General features: G+C 64.7%; 1 protein-coding gene across 1 annotated transcript; it reads left to right on the top strand.

Annotated features, from left to right (window-relative positions):
- Nucleotides 1-3,504: 3,504 nt before the first annotated feature.
- On the top strand, nt 3,505-20,891 carry CASKIN1 (CASK interacting protein 1). The gene is given in 21 exon segments (XM_045871589.2): nt 3,505-3,918; nt 9,106-9,157; nt 9,269-9,366; nt 9,580-9,725; nt 9,812-9,907; nt 10,039-10,169; nt 10,620-10,728; nt 10,808-10,916; nt 11,024-11,118; nt 11,301-11,418; nt 12,431-12,532; nt 12,638-12,726; nt 12,804-12,888; nt 12,968-13,059; nt 13,815-13,925; nt 14,007-14,108; nt 15,465-15,603; nt 15,684-17,521; nt 17,523-17,724; nt 18,319-18,736; nt 19,313-20,891. Coding segments are annotated over 21 exon segments (4,326 nt in total). The 5' UTR covers nt 3,505-3,824; the 3' UTR covers nt 19,413-20,891.
- Nucleotides 20,892-21,119: the final 228 nt, after the last annotated feature.

Raw genomic sequence — 21,119 nt, 5'->3', positions numbered from 1 at the left:
AACCGCCAGACCGTGCTGAACGTTTTCCTGCATTATGCATCAGGTCTTCTTACTGGCTCTGCCAAGGAGAAACCACCCTCATTTTGGAGACAAGAAAACTGAGGCTCAGAGGTGTCGAGTCATATGTTCCAGGGCACACAGCTGGAACAAAACAGAACCTATCGTGCCGGCTCTAGGACTTCTTGAGCCCTCCTAGGCCATTGCCTTCAGCTAACAGAGTGAATCCAGCTCCCCGCTGACCTTGCCCCTTCTGGGCATCCCCGACACCTTGTATGTCCTTCTCATCCTCCTCTCTGAGTGCTGGAGCTCTGCCGGGCTCAGAGGCAGCTCTGGGAGGGCCAGATGAATATGTGGAGTCGCAATGCTGAGAGAGTAAGAGCTCTGTGCACCCCAGCACCTGAAGGACATCCAAAGCAGTGTGAAGCCATCAAGGAGCCTGAGGGCAGGAGAGAGGGGTGGGGCTAAGGGAAGGCTGGAGGATGCCACGTGTCTGTGGGTCCCACCTTCATCTCAGAGGCCAGGCCCTGGGCTGTTGGCCTCTCCTGTGGGGCTCTGGATAGAGCCTGGGGACCGCATATGTCCTATGCCTAGTGCTAATGGACAGACCGGGTGGGGCTCCCCACCCAGCCTGAGCTGCCCCAGCATCTATCTCTGCTGGGCAGGAAGAGGGGCCAGGACGCACGGTTGTCAATCCCCTTTTAGGGACCAAGCACCAGCTGAGCGCTTTACCAAGGTGGCGTGCGTGAGAATGATGGTAACTGTGGCAGCTGAATGCTGTGTGCCCCCTGCAGCCCGTGCAGGGGTGCATTCTGTCATCCCCATTTCATACATAAGGGGCTGGGCATCAGGGCTCTGGGGGGCTGGGAGGGGCACCAGGGGCAGCCCCAGCTGCTGGGCAGGAGCAGGGGCTGTGCAGGCCCCCAGCGGAGATGGCCATGCAGCTGGGAAGGGGGCCAGCCTGGGCTGCAGTGAAGCAGCCGCCAGCCCTACTCCAGCCAAGCTCAGCAGCTCTGCTGGCTCAGCAGCCCCTCCTCCCGGGATCCTAAGAGGCCTGGCTTCCTGGAGGGCTGCCCAAGTCCCACGCCTCTGCATCTTCATCCCCCAGCCCGAGCGGCTGGCCTGCCATGCCAGCCCCCCTCCTCAGGCTGGGGGGACCGCAGGCAAACGCACATCTCTGTTTTCACGTGGACCCTCCCATCATCCCTGGGCTGTGGGCAGAGCTGCTGGCCCATTTTACAGATGAGGCAGCTGAGTGTCAGGGCTTGTCCAAAGTTGCTGGGCTGGCTGGTAGCAGATCTAGGACCTCTTGAGCATTCCTAGGCCATTACCTTCATCTAACAGAGCGAATCCAGCAGAATGTGTACAGCTCTCTTCCCAGGTCCGTGTTCCTGAAGATGGACTCCACAGAAGGTACCCCCTTGTAGGTCTGGGGAGTGACTATGGGGTACCTGTTTGTGGGGTATAGACAGAGCTGGAGGTGGGGCGGCTGCAGGTGGGGCCAGTTCATTACCCAGAGGAATTAGAGAATTCTAATTTGGAACTTGGCCTTTCATTCAGGACATGATGAAGGTATTTTTGTGCAGGTAGGAGGATAGGACATATTTTATTTAATGAGTTATTAGCATGGTTTATGACATTTAAATATCTCGACATTTGGTGTGTGGGCCTCTGTTTTGTACCCTTGCCCCAGGCCCTGCAAATGTTAGGCTCAGGCCAGAGTAGTTTCCCTTAGTCAGCAAAAACATAAAAATAATGGTCAGGACGATAACTATCTTTTCGTTTGTATCCTTTGTAATGCTTCTTGTGTGCCAGGCACACTGCTAGGCTCTGCAGATACGAAGATGAGTAAAATATAGCCCCTCCAGGTACAGAGAGCCAAGAATATCACCATACCCACAGAGCCACTTGCTGAGCACTTACTAAGCTCTACAGGAAGGTGCTTTATGGATACCATCACAAGTAATCCTCGAACAACTTACGGAAACCTCTCATTCTCACCCCCATTTTACAGAAGGGAAACCAAGGCTCAGAAAGACAAAGGGACCAGAAGAACAAACCCAGTAAGAGGCAGAACTGGGACAAATGCTGAGGAGAGTGTGGGTTCAAAGCTCAGACTCATGACTTTGAGATTCTAGGACCTTAGGCCGGTCACTTGGCTTCTCTGAGCCTCAGTTTCTTCATCTGTAAAATGGGCACAGTAAATCTATGAAGTGACCAGCATGGTGCCTGAGCCAGCAGATGCCCAGGAAGTGGTCACGATAAAGGATGGGAGGGAAGGACCTTTGTGTTTAGGGACCCCACACCACCCCCTAGGAGCCCAGCATGTGTTGGGAGACCTAAGCTTGCTACCTAAACTCCAAGGAAGACCCTATAGTGGGGACTGATTAGCTGCGTGGATCAGGGGATCCTAGTGCCTGCTGCTTCCCCCCCCGCCCCAACCTGGCCACCTTCCTCCTGGACCTGCTTGATAGTCTGGCTGTAGAAAGAGAGGTGTCAGGCCATCATATGTGCAGACCCCTCCAAAAGCTCTTGACAGCCTTGCCCTGGTGAGGTGATGATCTGCCCCTCCCTGCAAATGAGGAAAGTGAGCCTGAGCCAGGACTCAGACCCCAACCCATCTGTCTGTAGAATACTGCAGCCACGACAAGGGTGAAGGCCCGAGGCCCAGGAGGTCAGAGGGGTGAGACCTCTGTGCATGTGTATGTGTGTGTGTACACGCCCGTACCTGCGTGTGGCGCGGGCAGGGGAGCATGAGGGAGTGGGGACTGGTCAGAGTCTGTGGAGCAGGACTGTCCTGCCCTAGGACCCCCAGGGTCTGCGACTGGAGGCTGGAGGGTTAACAGACTTGGTGGGGGATCAGGGCAAGACTGTAACTCCATGGGTGCTGGGGATGGGGGGTTGCGCCCCTATGGGTGGTAGGCTTGTGGGGCTGCACCCCAGTGGGTGCTGGGGGGTGGCACTGGGGGTAGGGTTCAGGTTGAGGCTGGGGGGCAGGGAGCTGTTGCCCTGCATTGTTTATGGAGAGAGCTGGAGGCTGCAGGCGAAGAAGCAGCAGTTGGGGGTGGGGGTGCGGGTTCCCTGACACCGAATTCATTATTGGGAGATTCCTCTTCACAATCCCTCGACACCTCCCACGGGAACCACGGGCCAGAAATGTCTGACAGCCTCTGGCAGGCCCGCTCCCGTGCCGCCAGGGTGCCCGGGTCTCTCGGCGCCCAGGTCCCCGCCCGCCCACTGCCTCCGAGTCCCTCCCCCCTTGGGTCCTGCAGCCTCTGGAAGCCTCTCTCAGGCTCAGCCTCGCGCCGCCGCCGTGCCGGGGCTCAGTGTCCAGTCCCCACCCCGGCGGCTGCCGTCCCCAGGCCCTGGCGGTCGCCCTGGGCCGCCGACTCTCCGCAGAGGCCGGCCGGGCCGGCGCGGCCCGCACGTGGGGAGGGGGCGTCTCGGGAGCACGGGGCCCGATGTAGGGGCGGAGCCAAGGAGCCGGGAGCGCGGCCGGCGCGGGCGGACGGAGGTCAGCGGCCGCAGGAGGGGGACCCAGGCGTCCGGGAGGCGGCGCCAGGTGCCGCGCCCCCGCCCTGGGCCGCCCCCCGCCCGTGACGCGCTCCCCGCCCCTCGGCGCCGGGAGCCCGAGCCCGAGCCCGAACCCGAGCCCGAGCCCGAGCCCGAACCCGAGCCCGAGCCCGAGGACGGCGCGGGGCGCGGGTGGCGGAGGAGGCGGCGGGGGAGGCAAGAGGATGCGGCCGGGGCCGCGGGGCCGCCGCCGCCGCCTCTGAGCCGCGCCGAGCGCACGGAGCGCAGCCGCGTCGCTGCGGCCGGGCCGCGCCATGGGGAAGGAGCAAGAGCTGGTGCAGGCGGTGAAGGCGGAGGACGTGGGGACCGCGCAGAGGCTGCTGCAGAGGCCGCGGCCCGGGAAGGCCAGTGAGTGCGGGGGGCGCGGGCGGGCGGGGGCCACCGCGGGCGCCGGCCCCCCCACCCCTCCTGGCGCGCGGCGGCGAGGGGGGGGGGGGATGCTGTCGGGTCCCCGGGGGCGGGGCGGGGCCAGCAGCGCCCAGACCCTCTGTCCGCACCCCCGCCCCCAGCGCCGGAGGAGGGGCGGCACCGAGCGCCCGGCCGTCCCCCAAGCCCCCGAGCCGGCACCTGGCCGCGGGCGTCCCCCTCCCTTCCCAGGCTACGGGCTGACAGCTGGAGGGCTCTGCTGGACCGTCAAAGGGCGAGGCGGATGCCGCCCCCCCCTTCCCCACCGTGGAGAGAGGGAGGGGGCCCGGGCAGTGAGGGGCGACCACAGGGCTGCCGGTTCCTGTCAGACCCCCTCCCCGCCCCATGTTTAATAACACGCTTTGCAGGAAATGGGGGGCAGGACCATGCTGGGGGTGTGGCTGCCCAGGCATGGCCGGCTGGGGGCCATTTACTCATGGGAGAGAGAAGCCCAAGGTCGCCCAGCCCAGGGCAGGCTGTGCTCCAGGCAGGTGCAGACCCTGCCACGGACCCTGGTCCCCTCTGGCTTCCCTGCTGGGAAAGGGGCTGGGGAGGGGGGGAGGGGGCTACCACTAGCCATCCTGAGCTTGCGCTGTGAGGGCCCCTGGGAAGGGTTGGGAGCTTGGAGTCCTGATCCCAGCACTCATCCCAGCTCAGCCCAGAGCCTCCCCGGGGGCCACTGGAGATGGATGGATGGGTGTGTGGACCAGCTGCGTGTGCGGCTGCGCACGTATGGCCATGTCAGTGTGTCGGGGCACCTGTGCGGGCGCGGGCAGGGCTCCGCAGGATGGCACGTGGGGTCTGGGTCCCCCACTCCCCACCCCACCCTCAGAGACTGGAGGTAACCCAGGGAGGCCCCTCCCCTTTCTCCAGGAAGCCTGCTGAGAACTGAGCGGGCCTTGGGGCTGGTGGTGGGGGCAGGAAGACCTCCTCCCGCTGCAGCCGCGTCTGCTCCGTGCAGTTAGAGAGCCTTGCAGGATCACATATACAGGCTGGCTCTGCCTTCCACACCCAAGGCCCAGGGATGGTCTGCCAGTTGGGGCGGGCTTCAGGGCCTCAGGGCTCAGAAAGGGAGGGCTTCCAGGCAGAGGACAGATTGAGAGGTGGAAGGCTAGGTAAAGGTTTCCACCTAGTGGCCAGGTGACCTTGGGCACCGAGGACTCCAGCTCTCCAGGCCTCAGTCTCCTCATCTGTAAGATGGGGACATAGGCGGTTCCTGGCTCATAGCATTGTTGGAAGAACAGCGGGAAGCCCGGGCACTTCATAAGTGCTCAGGAAGTGCTAACTATGACTCTTTCCGAAGGCAGCCCAGGATGGGCTTCCAGGGAAGTGGGGCATCAGATTCGGCCATCCAGAGGAGGTGCGGGGACTTGCCCCTCTACCTGGGTGTCCACCTGGAACTTTGCATTTGTGCCTTCCTGGTCTGCTTTCTGGGAGAGACACCTGCCCAGGCCCCCGTATCTGAGCTCTCTGACTCACAGGGGTGGGCATAATAAATCAGACAGAGAAATCCCTCCATGAATTAGCTTGGTTGTCATGGCAACGCTGGCCTGCTTTGGAGTAAGATGTATTTTGATTCAGCAAAGTACAGCTGGAGTTTGGGCCATGGGGTGGGGGGCATCCAGTGGTGCTCTCTCAGGCCCCAGCCCCCCCCCCCCCGACTCCAGAGGTCTTCCCATAACCCTTGTTTCCATGACCTCCACCCCCTGCTGGCACCTTCCCTCCACCCCAAGCCCTGAGTGTTGCCCTGGGGTCTGTCAGCCGTGCCATCCTGCCTCGAAGGGAGCCTCCCCTGGCATGCATGCTCAGGCACCGGGACCCTCGGCCCCTGTCCTTGAGAGGAAGGAGACACTGCTCTGGAGGGAGCTTGCCAGGGTGGGGAGGGCCTTCTGCTGAGCAAGGGACATCTTCCCTTCCTTCTGGCCCCACATCCCCTTCCCCAAACTCACTGAAGACTACAGGCCAGTAAGCCTGCGTCCTCTCACCTTGGCCCACTAATACTTCCCTTGCAGCGTCTGGCCCAGAGCTCCTTGCCTGCCCTGGGGAGGCTGAGGGAGTGCCCTGCCCTGTGCTGCCACCAGAGGCCAGGACCACATCCCTACAGGGGACAGACGTGGCTCTGTGGGGCCGGCAGACCAGTGGTTTCTGTGGTTGGAGGAGCCTCTGAGTAGGGGGGTGGAGGGAGGCCCCAAGGGTAGGGTGGGAGAGGGACTAAGGCTGGCTTCCCCAGGGCCTCTGCCACCTGGAGTTTGGGGCTGACCCAAGAGCAGGGATGGTCCCAGGAAAGCAGTTAGAGGACTGAGTGACAGGAGCTGGGAGAGCCCACGACATGGGGTAGGGTGGTGATGAAGTCTATTATGCCCATGACCCACGTGGGAGCTGCAGGACTGAGTGCCCTTGGGGAAAAGAGAAAGGGGGCTCCTGGGAGGAGTTTCTGGGGCCTTCATCTTGGTCCCCACTTGTTGCACCGATGCCCCCTTTCTCCCTCCCTGCCCAGGCCCCTCTGGCCATGCCTGCTCCAGCTTTATTCAGAGTACCTGTCTCTGTGAGGGACTGCCTCCCTGGCACCAGGTGGGCTTCCAGTGTGTGACCTCCCTCGGTCCCCCTTGTGAATCGGGGGGTGCTGCAAGATCTCAGGCTCTCCTCTACCCCTTCCAGCTACTTTCTCCTCTGAGGGCAACTGCAGCGGGGGGTGGGGGGGGGGAGATGGCCTCACAAGACCTCCTCCTTCTATAGGGAGTAGTCTTCTGGGTGGAGACTCCCCCTCCCCACTGGTGTCTGTGCCAGGTCCTGGGTCTTGATCTCTAGCCCTTCTAAAATGTCAGTGCTTGCAGGTGTGGCCAGGCTGGGGGTGGGGGAGACCTGGCTCCCCTGGAACTAACAAGAAGGGACAGGAAACATCAGAGCTGGGCAGAGTGTTCCGGGGGGGAGAACATCCTGAGCGTGGCCCTGGTTGGGGGAGGGGACGCTACAGGACAGCAGTGGGGGGGGGGGTCGCCGGCTTACCCAGCACCTCATAGGTGCCCGGCTCTGTTTCAGCTACCAAGGATAGAGCAGTGAGCAAAACAGATTAAAAAATCCTCATCCTTTTGGAGCTTGTACTTTAGTGATGGAGATGGACAACAACCAAGATAAATAGTAGTGATAGGAGCTAGAGAGAGAAATACAACAGACACAGGACAGAATGGGGTTGCTGTTCTAGATGGGGAGCCCAGCGGTGCTCCTCTGAGCAGGTGACATATGGATAAAGTCCTGAAGAACGTGAGGGAGGGAGTCATGGAGATAACCGGGGGAAGAACTGCACCCCTCACATATACACAGCATGTGCAAAGGCCCTGTGGCAGGGGTGGCCGGTGTGTAGGAGCATCATCAAGGAGACTTATGTGGCTGGAACAGGGGTGATGAGAAAGTGAAGCAGGAGGGCTGTGTCTTGTGGACCATTGTCCAGTGCTGGCCCTCAGCCCCAGTGACACAGGCGCTGTTGGAGGGTCTTCGGGAGAGGAGTGGTGGCGGTGGGATCTGACTCATGTTCTCACAGGGTCCCCCTGACCTCAGTGGTATGGAGGACAGACCCAGGGGCAGGGTGGAAGTGGGGATGCCAGTAGGGAAGTGATGGCAGTGATCCTTCGAGAGATGCTGGCCTGGTCAGGGTGGGGACATGGCAGTGGTGGGAAGTGGTAGGATTCCGAGTGTGCTTTGAGATGGTCTTGAACGTAGAACCAATAGGATTTGCTGATGGAGGCGCTATAAGGTACTTGAGGCTGACTCTGAGGTTTTGGCCTGGACCATGGAGGGAAGGGTGGTGTTGCTGCCACCTTCGATGGACGTCAGGGCCAGCAAAGTGTTGAGCAGAGGGGCAAGAGTGGGGCCGTGTAATGCCTCCACTCCGCTCTATGCAGGAGGAGCCCCTCACTTCAGAGGGTGGGGGTGGGATTCCCACAGAGCTAATATTAGTAACTGCCGCTTATTGACTGACTCTGTGCCAGACCCTTCTTGCTTTAAGGGTGGACACGCCCTAAGGCCTATGAGCCTGGCCCCCTTAGCCCCCTTTGAGCTCAAGGCCAAGGCCATAGGGCTAGTAAGAGCCCAGTGAGAGTTTGGACTTGGGTCCATCTGCCTTCGTGAGCTTTGTGGGCCATCGGGGCCTCACACCCTGCATCCAGCAGCTGAGAGCCGAGTCCAGAGCAGCCCTGGATGCTGTGGGTCGCCAAGTGGGTTCTGGAGCAGCCCCTCTGTGACTCGACTCCCTTGGGTTCCTGCTGTCAGGGACCCCCGCCCCCACCCCTGTCCTGGGCCTGGACAAAGGGGCTTCTGTCCTGCCAGTCCTTCCCTCACAGAGTGACTGACCCACAAATGGGTTATGTAACCATGGCCCAGACAGGCAGGGGCTTGGCCTGAGTCCGGCTGGCCCCGAGCCCACAGGGAGGGCGTTGGTGGGCTCCCCTCCTCCAGCAGTCAGCTGGTGGAGGCCAGGACCGGGGAGGCCCAGGAGGAAACTGGGGCCCCAAACAGAGGGCTTGGGCCCCTCGGCTTTGGGTGGGCTGATCCCAGGACCCAAATGGGCCTGCGGAGATGTGGTGGCCTTTCTTGTGTGGTCACTCAGGGGCACCAGCCCACTTGCCTGCCTCCCCTTCCTGCCTCTCCAGGCAGGACTCATCCACATGGGCAGGCCCAGGCCTGGGACTGGGGGGAGGCTGCACCCTGAAGATGCAGATCTTCCCCCAGAGATACCCCAATTTCCGGGTGTTCCAGCCTTCCCAGGCCACCCCCGGCCCCATCTGGGTCCTTCTGAGAAACAGATTGTGCCGGCTCTCTCCCTCCCGCCATCGGCAGGTGCTTTGCCAGCGTCCCCGAGGAGGGGGTGCATGTGCACATGTGTGTGTGCCTGTGTGGGTGCGCAGCTCTGGCTTCCGTCCCCGCATGGGGACGGGCCCGGAGCCCTTGGCTCTGTGAACTTGCAACACCTTAGTTCGGTGGAAAACCGGGGTCCAAAAGCTGGTACCTGGAGCTGAGTGCAGGGGACAGAGTTGAATGAATGAAGGCATGTTTGTTGATGAAAGATTTAAGACAGCTTTGGCTCCGAGCCTGCCGGGATTGGACTGCCTCACTGTCTCTCTCCCACCCCCCTAGAGCTCCTGGGCTCCACCAAGAAGATCAATGTCAACTTTCAGGACCCCGATGGGTGAGTTCTCAGACAGGGAGCACCAGGATGGCATGGGGTGCGGTGGGGGGGCTCCTGTGGAAGGCCAGGTTGCCTGGCTCCTTGCCCATTCATACCCGTCGCCTGCCTCAGCTTCTCTGCCCTGCACCACGCGGCCCTGAATGGCAACACGGAACTGATCACCCTGCTGCTGGAGGCCCAGGCTGCTGTGGACATCAAGGACAACAAAGGCAAGGCCCGCCAGGAACCTCGGAGCCAGGGCGGGGGTCGAGGTCCGGGGTGGAGTCCCTAGAGACCTAAACAGTCCCATGATGGAGGCCCCAGCCCAGAGTCTTGGTCTGGGTCGAGACAGGTTTTCCTGGGATCAGCATCCTGCAAGCCCGGATTGGGTGCGGGGTCAAGGGCTAGCTCCCAACGGCCCCCCCGCCCCCACCCGCTCCCAGGCATGCGGCCGCTGCACTACGCGGCCTGGCAGGGCCGGAAGGAGCCCATGAAGCTGGTGCTGAAGGCGGGCTCAGCGGTGAACATCCCATCCGACGAGGGCCACATCCCTCTGCACCTGGCAGCCCAGCATGGTCACTATGATGTGGTAAGGAGCGCCCCAGGGGCGGGGCGCCGGGGCGGCGCGAGCCCAGCAGCCGCCCTGGGGGCTGACCGCGTCCCGTGGCCCCACAGTCCGAGATGTTGCTGCAGCACCAGTCCAACCCGTGCATGGTGGACAACTCGGGGAAGACGCCCCTGGACCTGGCCTGTGAGTTCGGCCGCGTTGGGGTAAGTCTCCCCAGAGAGCTGAGTGGGACTCCATCTGCTCCGGCTGCCCCCCCAGGAGGGGGGCAGTGGGGAGACACACCTGTGACCTCCCACCCCACTTCCGGCCCCCCTTCTCTGACCCCTCCCTCAAGGTGGTCCAGTTGCTCCTGAGTAGCAACATGTGTGCGGCCTTGCTGGAGCCCCGGCCGGGGGATACCACCGACCCCAATGGCACCAGCCCCTTGCACCTGGCGGCCAAGAATGGCCACATTGACATCATCAGGTATGGCTGTGGCGGGGGAGAGGAGGGGGACCCGGCTGCGGGCTTCCTGCTCCGGCTGCATCATCAGCCGTGGCATGTGCTCAGTGGCCGCCCCCGCCCGGAGAGGCTACGCTGCGGGGATGGGGGCTGGGGAGTGGACTTGTCCAGCCCTAGGCCTGGGCTCTGTGGGGGCCCCGCCTCTTGCTGGGCGGCCTTGTGGAGACACTTAGCATCTCTGAGACTCAGTTCTCCCGTCTGTGAAGCGGGTATCCCGGCAGCGGCTACACTAGGATGACCCCGACAGCTATTACCGTCTGCGGGGCGGGGGGGGGGCTAGCTCTTCCGCAAACGCTCGGTCACTGTCAGACACCACGTTGTGGGGGGCGCCTGGGAATGGGGGCCCAGCAGGGGGATGGGGTGGGAGGCTCCTGCTGTAAGGGCTCCTACTCCGGCCCGCTGTCCGCCTTCTAGACTCCTCCTCCAAGCCGGCATTGACATTAATCGCCAGACCAAGGCCGGCACAGCCCTGCACGAGGCCGCACTCTGTGGGAAGACGGAAGTGGTGCGGCTACTGCTGGATGTGAGTCAGGGGGCCGAGGGGGCTGGGCCCGGTGGGAGCATGGGGCCTCCTGACAGGCCGCACCCTCTGGCACATACAGAGTGGGATTAATGCCCACGTGAGGAACACCTACAGCCAGACGGCCCTGGACATCGTGCACCAGTTCACCACATCCCAGGCCAGCAAGGAGATCAAGCAACTGCTGCGAGGTGGGGCTGGGGCTGGGGCGCGGGACCCAGGAGGGGCGGGGGGCGGGCGGCTAGGCTAGGCTAGGTCAGCTCACAGGACTGGGGGGGTCTGCCTCCTGTGTCCCCAGAGGCTTCAGCGGCCCTGCAGGTCCGGGCAACCAAGGATTATTGCAACAATTACGACCTGACCAGCCTCAACGTGAAAGCTGGGGACATCATCACGGTAAGGCCAGCCGGGGTCTGCTGGAGTAAGGATGGGCGGACCCCGGGCGCTCACCCCACAGCCGCCCCGCGCAGCAACTGGGGAGTCTGGGGGTTGGGGCGGGAGGCCCAGGTCAGCCACCCACTTGACCTGGACCTGGAGGGATGTCTCCCTGAGCATGCTCCCCCATCTCATCTGGCCAGGTCCTCGAGCAGCATCCGGATGGCCGGTGGAAGGGCTGTATCCATGACAACCGGACAGGCAACGACCGGGTGGGCTACTTTCCATCCTCCCTGGGCGAGGCCATTGTGAAGCGAGCAGGCAAGTCCCACCTGGGCCTGGGTTTGGGGACCAGAAGGAAGCAAGCGCGTTTGTGTTGGGTGGCGAGGCCACTGCTGGGTGTGGGGTCCTGAGTGGGGTCCTGCCAGCTGTCTCATCAGCGTGCCCACACCGGTTCCCTCCTTTATTTAATAGGCGGTATGCACCAGCCGCCAGGAATAGATGGTGACCCAGATGCACGCCATTCGTGCCTCAAGCTCACCCCGAGGGAGGGAGGGGAGCAGGGGGCAGTGAAGTAAATACGCAAGCAAATGTGCCAACTGGTACCGTGGACAACATGGACGGAGACCTGCTTTTTATTTATTGTTATTAGTTTCGGGGTACCACTTAGTGATCCATCGGTTGCAGAGAGACCTGCTTTTTAGACAGGGTGGTCGGAGAAGGCACTAGGAAGTGGGAGGGGCTGGCCCCGGGCAGAGCATCCAGACAGCAGGAATGACCTACACAAAGGCACCAGGACAGAAGAACGCGTGAGGTGCCGGGGTCCTAAAGGAGGCCAGCATACACGGCTGGCACAGACTGAGGAAGGGGGGTGCAGGGCGAGGCCACAGGGCATGGATTGCTTTTAGACAGGGGTCAGTGAGATGGCTTACCTCCTAGACAGGACGTGGAGATCGACGGATGAGGTGAAGGGACAGAGGGGGGCCAGTGAGAAAGCATGGCCAGCCCACCCAGGGTCATCTAAGCTTTTGGGGACCTCATGTCTCTCCCTGCTCCCCACACCCCACCCAGGGCCACAGGGCCACTGGCAGGATGGCCTGGCCTGGGCCCTCTTGCCATGGTCTCCTGCTCTGAAATGTATAGGGCAGGGAAGGGTCTTCTGAGGCTCTCTCAGCTCCCTGGAGACAGCCGGGGCCAGACGAGGCTGCAGTGCTGACCCGAGGGGTCTCTGCTCTGCCCAGGCTCTGGGGCCAGGCCAGGGGCGCCCCCTCGCCGTATCAGGCCCCCACGCCTGGCTGGTCCAAGATTCAGGGTGGCTGTGCTTGGCCTGCAGGTTCTCGAGCAGGTGCCGAACCAAGCCCATCGCAGGCGGGCAGCTCATCAGGGCCCTCCGTGCCCCCCGAGGAGATCTGGGTGCTGAGGAAGCCTTTTGCAGGTGAGTGGGGAAGCTCTGGAGGTCAGGGCCGCAGTACTTCCATGAGGCGTCTCCTGGGCTCGGGCCGGGCCATCACCGGCTGACAGAGCTCCCTCGTGGTGGCAGGTGGGGATCGCAGCGGCAGCGTGAGCGGCGTGGCCGGTGCAAGAGGTAGTGGGGGCCACACCCTGCACGCAGGCTCCGAAGGGGTCAAGGTAGGTGGTCTGGGGGGCAGGGCTGGGGGGGCTGGGGCACAGAGCAGCGCTGGCCAGCCTGCCTGTCTGGGTTGTAGCTCCTGGCAACAGTGCTCTCCCAGAAGTCCGTCTCCGAGTCCAGCCCCGGGGACAGCTCTGTCAAGCCTCCAGAGGGCTCCACAGGTAAGAGCAGCCCCTGGCCAGGAGGTGGTCCCCCCCCGCAGTGAGCAGCCCCTGCCCCACCACACCCTCTCGTCCCCAGGTGCGGCCCGGGCCCAGCCTCCAGCGGCCCACGCTGGGCAGGTGTATGGGGAACAGTTGCCCAGGAAGCTGGAGCCGGCATCGGAGGGCAAGGTACAGGGCCCGGGCTGGCTGCGGGGAGGGGCTCCCGGGCAGCCTGCTGGGTCTGGCCACAGCGTGGAGGGGGGCCCTTGATAGGCCAGGCCCGTACTTCTGTCCGTCTGTCAGTCTGTGTGTGTAAGTGTTGTCTATTGTGTGGGTTGTGTGTGTGAGCTGGTGCGACCGGGAAGTGTGACGTGGGCGTGAGGTGAGCAGGGGATGCGCCTGTGTGTGGGTGGTGACGGCGAGCTGGGCACGTGCGCGTGTGTGTGTGTGGAGGAGGCCTGGGTGTGAGGCAAGCCCAGGTGTGTGGGAGGGTGAGAAGGGCCCTGTGTGCTGGGAAGGTGTGAGCGGGGGCTGTTCCTCCCGCACACCTCTGGACAGAGCCCACCCGCGCAGGAGTGGAGGGGCTGCTCTGCGCGGCCGCATTGCCGAGCCCCCCAAGCCCCTCACGTGGGGCCGCCGCAGGGTGTCCCTGGCGCAGGAACGGGGGGATGGGCAGGGAAGCCTGTGGATCGGACGGCAGCTGGACCCTTCTGGTGGAGACCGCGGCAGGAGGCCGGACGGCTGACGGAGCTCGCCTCGGTGGCGTCCGGGAGCACAGCGTGAGGAGGAATGCCGGGGCCAGGCTGCCCCGGGCCTGGCCTAAGGGGGACCAGCGGACGGCGGACTGAGCGGCTGAGCAGAGGAGGAGCCGGCTCGGTGGCCGGGGTGCACAGCTGGTGGGAGAGCAGGCGGTGAGCCTGCAGCGGCTGCCTTGTGTCTTCCAGAGCGCCGAGGCCGTGAGCCAGTGGCTCGCCACGTTCCAGCTGCAGCTCTACACCCCCAATTTCATCAGCGCCGGCTACGACCTGCCCACCATCAGCCGCATGACCCCGGAGGTGAGCTGCCCAGAGGCTGGCCGCCAGCCATGACCGAGCTGGGCCCCCAGCCTCCCGCTCACGGGCCTCTCCTCCACCTAGGACCTCACGGCCATTGGGGTCACCAAGCCGGGCCACCGGAAGAAGATCACCGCGGAGATCAGCGGCTTGAGCCTCCCCGACTGGCTGCCTGAGCACAAACCCGTAAGGCTCCCTGCACCCCAGGGGCTGTGCCCGGGGTGGTCAGACAGACAGACTGACTGCCTCCCTGGCTACAGCCCTCACCCGCTCTCTGGGGCTCCAGGGAGAGTACAGAGGACGGCCTCCATTTGTCCGTCCCGGGCACTGGGGCCGGCCTTCCCGGGGCAGGGGCTGGGGCCTGTCAGGGCAAGGGCCTGAAGCCACGAGGGGGCCCCTCTGCAGTACCAGGACCCCTGCACCCTAGGGCGGCCACGGCAGGCACACCAGCCAGCACCCCACAGCACTGCCCACCGCGTAGGCACCCAGACGCCATAGGGGACTCCATGTGGACGGGAAGGGCTGGCACGCATCCAGGCCCGTGCGTGGGGAGGATGTGTCTGCTTCGTGTACACAGACCGCACGCGTGCACCACATCTAGTCAAGGCGCCTGTTGCCGACCGCATGCACACACCCACACTTCCAGGGCATGTGCTGGCTGTGTGGACAGCGGACACCCACGCAGACCGCGGGCTGTGCCGTCACCCACAGTCACTGGTGCAGTGCGACAGGGTCTGGGCCTAGGTAAGGTGGGCCCGAGGCCGGTTGCATCTACACTGCCTGGGAGCCTCGCGCCGAGCTTCAGGAGAGACCCCACCGTCACCCAAGGCGCCCAGGGCTGTGGGTTGGTGACGCGTGGGGTCCTGCTCGCCTGGCCCGGCTCAGCCCACTCAGGCAGCGGCTCAGGGGTGCTCCCAATGAGCACATCCCTGTCCCGTGGGCCGCATGTGGCTCTGTGCACCTGGGGGTGACCACATGTGCTGTGTGTTGGTGGGTGAGTGATATCCAGCCGCGAGTGTGGACAGGTGGTTCTGGGTGAAGAACATCATGGGTAGTTACATGCGTGTGTGCTGTGGCTACGTGACCTGTGCCCAATGTGGTGTGCAAGTGGGCGTGAGCATGACGTGGAGGGTGTGGGTGCCCGTGTATGGCCAGGATGCAGGCTGCGTGGATGTGCGTATCTGGCCGGTGGTGCCGCGTGTCTGTGTCTGTGACGTTGCCAGCCATGTCCCCCTGGGTGCTGTCCCCGTGGCTGCCTTGGCAGGTGAGGAAGCGCATTCCTCCCCTCCCCCAAGCGGTGTCCTGAGGATAGGGTCGTCCCTGTGTGTGTGTGTTTGCGTGTGTTTGCACAGGCATGTGAGCTGGCCTTGGGCTCCTATTGAGGTTGCGCTGTCTCCAAAGCTGACACCTCTGGCCTGTCCATTTGTCCTTCTGTCTGTCTGTGCCAGGCTGGCCCGGTGCCCCTACCCCCAAAAGCTCTGAACAGCGAGCAGGGTGTGGCCAGCCAGCTCGGGCTGCCCTCTGTGTCCTCTTGCTCCCCAGGCGAACCTGGCGGTGTGGCTGTCCATGATTGGCCTGGCCCAGTACTACAAGGTGCTGGTGGACAACGGCTACGAGAACATCGACTTCATCACCGACATCACCTGGGAGGACTTGCAGGAGATCGGCATCACTAAGCTGGGTGAGGCGCTGGCCCCGGCCCCCTCTGTCTCCCGGTCCCTGCTCCCCTCCCGGGCCTGACCTGCCCCATGCCCCACGCAGGACACCAGAAGAAGCTGATGCTGGCAGTGAGGAAACTGGCGGAGCTGCAGAAGGCAGAGTATGCCAAGTACGAGGGGGGACCCCTGCGCCGGAAGGCCCCACAGTCACTCGAAGTGATGGCCATTGAGTCGCCAACCCCGCCTGAGCCAGCCCCCGCTGAGTGCCTGTCTCCTAAGATGACCACCTTCCAGGACAGCGAGCTCAGTGGCGAGCTGCAGGCTGCCATGACTGGCCCAGCAGAGGGGGCCACCGCCGCCACCACTGCCGAGAAGCCCTCCAACCACCTGCCCCCGACGCCGAGGGCCTCCATACGGCAGGAGCCCAGCCTGGGAGGACAGGCTCGGCACATGAGCAGCTCTCAGGAGCTGCTGGGTGAGGGGCCCCCCGGGCCTGGCAGCCCGATGTCACGAAGCCAGGAGTACCTGCTGGATGAGGGGCCAGCCCCCGGCACCCCACCCAAGGAGACCCGGTCCAGCCGCCACGGCCACGGTGTCAAGCGGGCCAGTGTGCCCCCGGTGCCGGGCAAACCGCGGCAGGTCCTTCCGCCAGGTGCCGGCCACTTCACGCCCCCTCAGACGCCCACTAAAGCCCAGCCAGGCTCCCCTCAGGCCCTGGGGGGGCCTCATGGTCCCACCCCAGCCACAGCCAAGGTGAAGCCCACCCCACAGCTGCTGCCACCAACAGAGCGACCCATGTCACCCCGTTCGCTGCCTCAGTCACCCACGCACCGTGGCTTTGCCTACGTGCTACCCCAGCCCGTGGAGAGCGATGCAGGGCCAGCTGCCCCCGGGCCCGCACCTGCGGCCGCGCCTCTGCCCGTGCCCACGCTGTGCCTGCCTCCGGAGGCCGACGTGGAGCCGGGGCGGCCCAAGAAGCGAGCCCACAGCCTGAATCGCTATGCAGCGTCCGACAGTGAGCCAGAGCGGGACGAGCTGTTGGTGCCAGCTGCCGCGGGGCCCTATGCCACCGTCCAGCGGCGTGTGGGCCGGAGCCACTCGGTGCGAGCGCCTGCCGGCACCGACAAGAATGTCAACCGCAGCCAGTCCTTTGCCGTGCGGCCCCGAAAGAAGGGGCCGCCCCCGCCCCCGCCCAAGCGCTCCAGCTCCGCCATGGCCAGCGCCAACCTGGCCGACGAGTCGGTGCCGGATGCTGAGATGGAGGGGGCTGGGACCGAGGAGGGCCGGCTGGGGGTGCGGGCACAGCGCCGACGGGCTAGTGACCTGGCCGGCAGCGTGGACACAGGCAGCGCCGGCAGTGTGAAGAGCATCGCAGCCATGCTAGAGCTGTCCTCCATCGGGGGCGGGGGCCGAGCGGCCCGCAGGCCCCCAGAGGGCCACCCCACGCCTCGCCCTGCCAGCCCGGAGCCAGGCCGGGTAGCCACAGTTTTGGCCTCAGTGAAGCACAAGGAAGCCATCGGGCCTGACGGTGAGGTGGTGAACCGGCGCCGCACACTCAGTGGGCCGGTCACGGGACTTCTGGCCACTGCCCGCCGGGGGCCTGGGGAGTCAGGGGGGCCTGCAGATCATGGCCACTTTGTGGAGGATGGTGCCACCCGGCAGCGGTCTCGAGGTCCAGCCAAGGGTGAGGCAAGTGCGGAGGGCCCGCCCCTGGCCAGGGTGGAGGCCAGTGCCACGCTCAAAAGGCGCATCCGAGCCAAGCAGAGCCAGCAGGAGAACGTCAAGTTCATCCTGACTGAGTCTGACACAGTCAAGCGCCGGCCCAAGGCCAAGGAGCGGGAAGCAGGTCCCGAGCCACCACCGTCACTGTCCGTGTACCAGAACGGCACGGGCACTGTGCGCCGCAGACCCACCTCTGAGCAGGCTGGGCCCCCAGAACTGCCCCCCCCCACCCCCACCTGCAGAACCCCCACCCTCCGACCTGCTGCACCTTCCCCCCCTGCCCCCGCCGGACACCGATACCCGGAAGCCAGCCAAGCCGCCAGTCTCTCCCAAGCCCGTGCTGGCTCAGCCTGTGCCCAAGATCCAGGGCTCACCCACGCCTGCCTCCAAGAAGGTGCCACTGCCAGGTCCTGGCAGCCCAGGTAGGTGCAGGAGCCAGCTGGGGAAGGGCCCCTTCCCACTCCATGGTCTGAGGGATTTTCCTCTTCTTGGATTTGAGCAAGACCATCTGGAATGGGGTGGGAAAGTGTTCTCAGACCCTCTCATCCACCCACCCACCCACTGGACAACTCTGCCAGCCCAGAACTGGGAGGAGGGTGGACGTTTGTCCCCTTGCTCAGTGAAGGAGGCACAGAAACCTGTGGATAACAGCACCTGTGGAGGGAGAACAGGTGCACGATGCTGGGTCATGGAGAACTCTGACCAGGCTGGAGAGTGACCTCAGCACAAGAGGGAGGGAGCGGGCTTCCAAGCAGAAGGATCAGAGGTGCAAAGGCCCTGTGGTATTCAATCAACCCAAGGGCCAATGATTGCCGCAGGCCACACCTGAAGGGGGACGGGGGTAGGGGTTTGGAAGCGATGACGCGGGCAGGTATGCATAGGGAAGCGCGCCCCTGGCGGCTGCGGGGAGCCTGGGGTCGAAGGGGCAGAGGGGGGCTGGGGCCGGGGCCGCGGCCGGACCCACAGTGCGGACCGCGGTGTCTCCGCCCCCGGTGCGAGTCTCCTCCTCCCCGCAGAGGTGAAGCGCGCCCACGGCACGCCGCCGCCCGTGTCTCCCAAGCCGCCGCCGCCGCCCACGGCGCCCAAGCCGGCCAAGGCCGCAGCGGGGCTGCAGTCGGGCAGTGCCAGCCCGTCCCCCGCGCCCTCGCCGGCTCGCCAGCCGCCCGCCGCCCTCACCAAGCCGGCCAGCACGCCGCCCTCGCTAAGCGCCAGCCCCGCCAAGCCCCCGTCCCCCGGCGCGCCCGCGCTGCACGTGCCCGCCAAGCCGCCGCGCGCAGCCGCAGCCGCAGCCGCAGCTGGGCCCCCTGCCGCGCCCGACGGCGCCTCGCCGGGAGACAGCGCCAGGCAGAAGCTGGAGGAGACTAGCGCGTGCCTGGCGGCGGCGCTGCAAGCCGTAGAAGAAAAGATCCGGCAGGAGGACGCACAGGGCGCACGGTAGGTGCGGGGCGGGCTTCGAGCGCGCCGCTCTAGCCCGCGCGCGCTCCGAGGCTGCAGCTCCGCAGGCTGGAGTCGAGGGCGGGGCGGCGGGGACAGCGGGGGCAGGGCCCCGGTCGGCGGGGGCGGGGACGAGTCGTGCGGGGCGGGGCCCTGTGGGGCGGGGCAGCGGGAGGGGGGTCGGAGACGTGGGGGGGCAGAGGCGGGGGCGGGGGTCGAGCCATGCGGGGCGGGACCCAGGACAGCGGGGTGGGGGCGGGTCGTGCGGGGCGGTGCGGGTAGGCCGCGGATACGGAGTCGAGTCGTGCGGGGTGGGGCCCGGGACAGCGGGGGCGGGGTCCGGCCTCGTGGAATGGGGCAGAGCGACGGGGTCGAGCAGTGTGGGGCGAGGGCTGGGGTTGAGCCGTACGGGAAGGGACTCGGGGCAGCGGGGCGGGGTCGGGTCGTGCCGGGCGGGGCCCTGGGCGGCGGGGATGGGGTCGAGCCGTGCCGGGGCTGGGGTGGGGCTGGGGGCGGAGGGGTCGCGGCGGGGTGTGCCGCCACCGCGCTGCCCGCTCACGCCGCCCCCGCCCCCAGCCCCTTGTCCGCGGAGGAGAAGAGCGCCGGCAGCATACTGGACGACATCGGCAGCATGTTCGACGACCTGGCGGACCAGCTGGACGCCATGCTGGAGTGACGCGGCCGCGCACGTCGGGCCCGCCCGCGCCGCCGGGGCCCCGGCCCGCACACTGACCTTTACCTCAGGGTGGGCACCTCTGGGCGCAGCGCGAGCGGGCAGGGCGGCCAGCCGACGGGGGCCAGGAGCAGGGGACGGCCTGGTCGTCCGTCCCCTGCACAAGCACAACTCCTGCCCCTGGGCCCAGGCCGGACAGCCGGCCTGGAGGACTGCCTGGCCAGGGGACCCAAGGGCTCTGGGTAAACGCTGCTGCCCGGTGGGTGCCCGTTCCTGTCTGCTGCGCCCCGTGCAATAACTGCTGGGCCGCCCGCCCACCCATGCCAGGCTCTGCCTGCTGCGGGTGCAGGAGGGGCGGCCCCGGCCCCCTGCCGTGAGCCCAGGTGGGGCCTGCCCGGGCGGGAGGTGGGAGGTGGGCAGCTGCTTTAGCCCCCTCCCCAATCTGTGGCAGAGCACAGGCCTATGCCCAGCACAGAGCTGCCCATTGGGGACTTCCGCCCACCGCTCCAGCGCAGCACAAGGGGCTGGGGCTGGGGTTGCGCCCCTGCCCCACTGTACCCCCCAGAATATAAGCTATGGAGAGTGTTAATTTATTGGGAATGAGCTGAGGCAGATTTCCCCAAAGAAACAAAAAGGTATAACTTTAACAAATATATATTTAAAGAAAGAAAAAATATTATTGATTCTATAGAAAACCATTTACCAACTGTAAGGACACTGAAGTCTAGCTCAAGACAAAAGCTGTTAGAGGCCCTGGCCGTCTGTCTGTCCATCCTTCCCTCCCTCTGTCCAGGACCTCTGGCCCAGTAGCACAAACAGGAGGCTGGGGTCCGGGAGGGTCCATGCTCCGCTAGGGCCTCCCCTTCCTCTCTCTCTTTCTCCTAACTTCTCTGCGTCTGAAGAACTCGAAGGATGTGCCTTGCTTGCTGCTGGGCTGTGTCCTCCACACCGTGGAGCTAGTGGGGAGGGCTCCCTGCTCTCCCGGGGTGCTGGTGGGAGGTGCGCCTGGGCTTTGGGGGAGCTGTGCGTGCAATGTGGGCACACCAGCCAGGTGACAGCGGTGGGTGGAGGGTGTGCATGCCAGACTGCGTGTGGCACGTGCGAGGGTGTGCCTGACCCTCCCTCCCCAGGGCCCTCCCCCATCCAAGTTCCCGCGGACGCTTCTGCTCATGGTCCCAGGCTGTGTCGTGTGGTCGTTCTTGCCCTCTCTCTCTCCTCTCTCCTTTCCAAAAAGTACTGACTGGCCTCCTCTATTGTGTTTGCTGATCCACGTGTGTTGGGCACAACTCTGACATTTCTTAAAAAAAAAAAAAAAAATTTTAACGCCGAAAACCAGCGGTTGTGATGCGGGCGGGCAGAGGGGATTGGCCAAGGTGGCATCTGGGCGTGTGGGGCCCCTTCCAACTGTCATGCCCTGACACTTCCCCAGGTGGGTGCGCCTGGCTTCTCTTTAGTGGGCGGCCCAGGCTGGGGCTCCAGCAAGTGGGGAGGGGGGTTCTGGGCAGGAAGCTGCTGTCAGCTGTCTAAATAAACAGCAGAAAACAGAGCTGCCTGGCTCACTTCTTGGGGACGTGTGTTGGGGAGAGTGGGAATCTAGCTTGCTCCTGGCAGGGAGGAGTCACCAAGAAGGCCACACCCTGGGGCTGACAGGAGGAGCCCTTTTGTGGCCCCGCCCCGCATCCCTCCTGCTGGCTGCCGGTGCCGTGCACA

The sequence above is a fragment of the Mirounga angustirostris genome, unplaced genomic scaffold, assembly GCF_029215605.1.
Source record: "Mirounga angustirostris isolate CCGP_5_RB_7025 unplaced genomic scaffold, mMirAng1.0.hap1 SCAF_5, whole genome shotgun sequence".
Classification (NCBI taxonomy): Eukaryota; Metazoa; Chordata; class Mammalia; order Carnivora; family Phocidae; genus Mirounga; species Mirounga angustirostris.
Note: the sequence above shows the minus strand (reverse complement) of the source record. Positions and strands in the feature narration are given on the sequence as shown.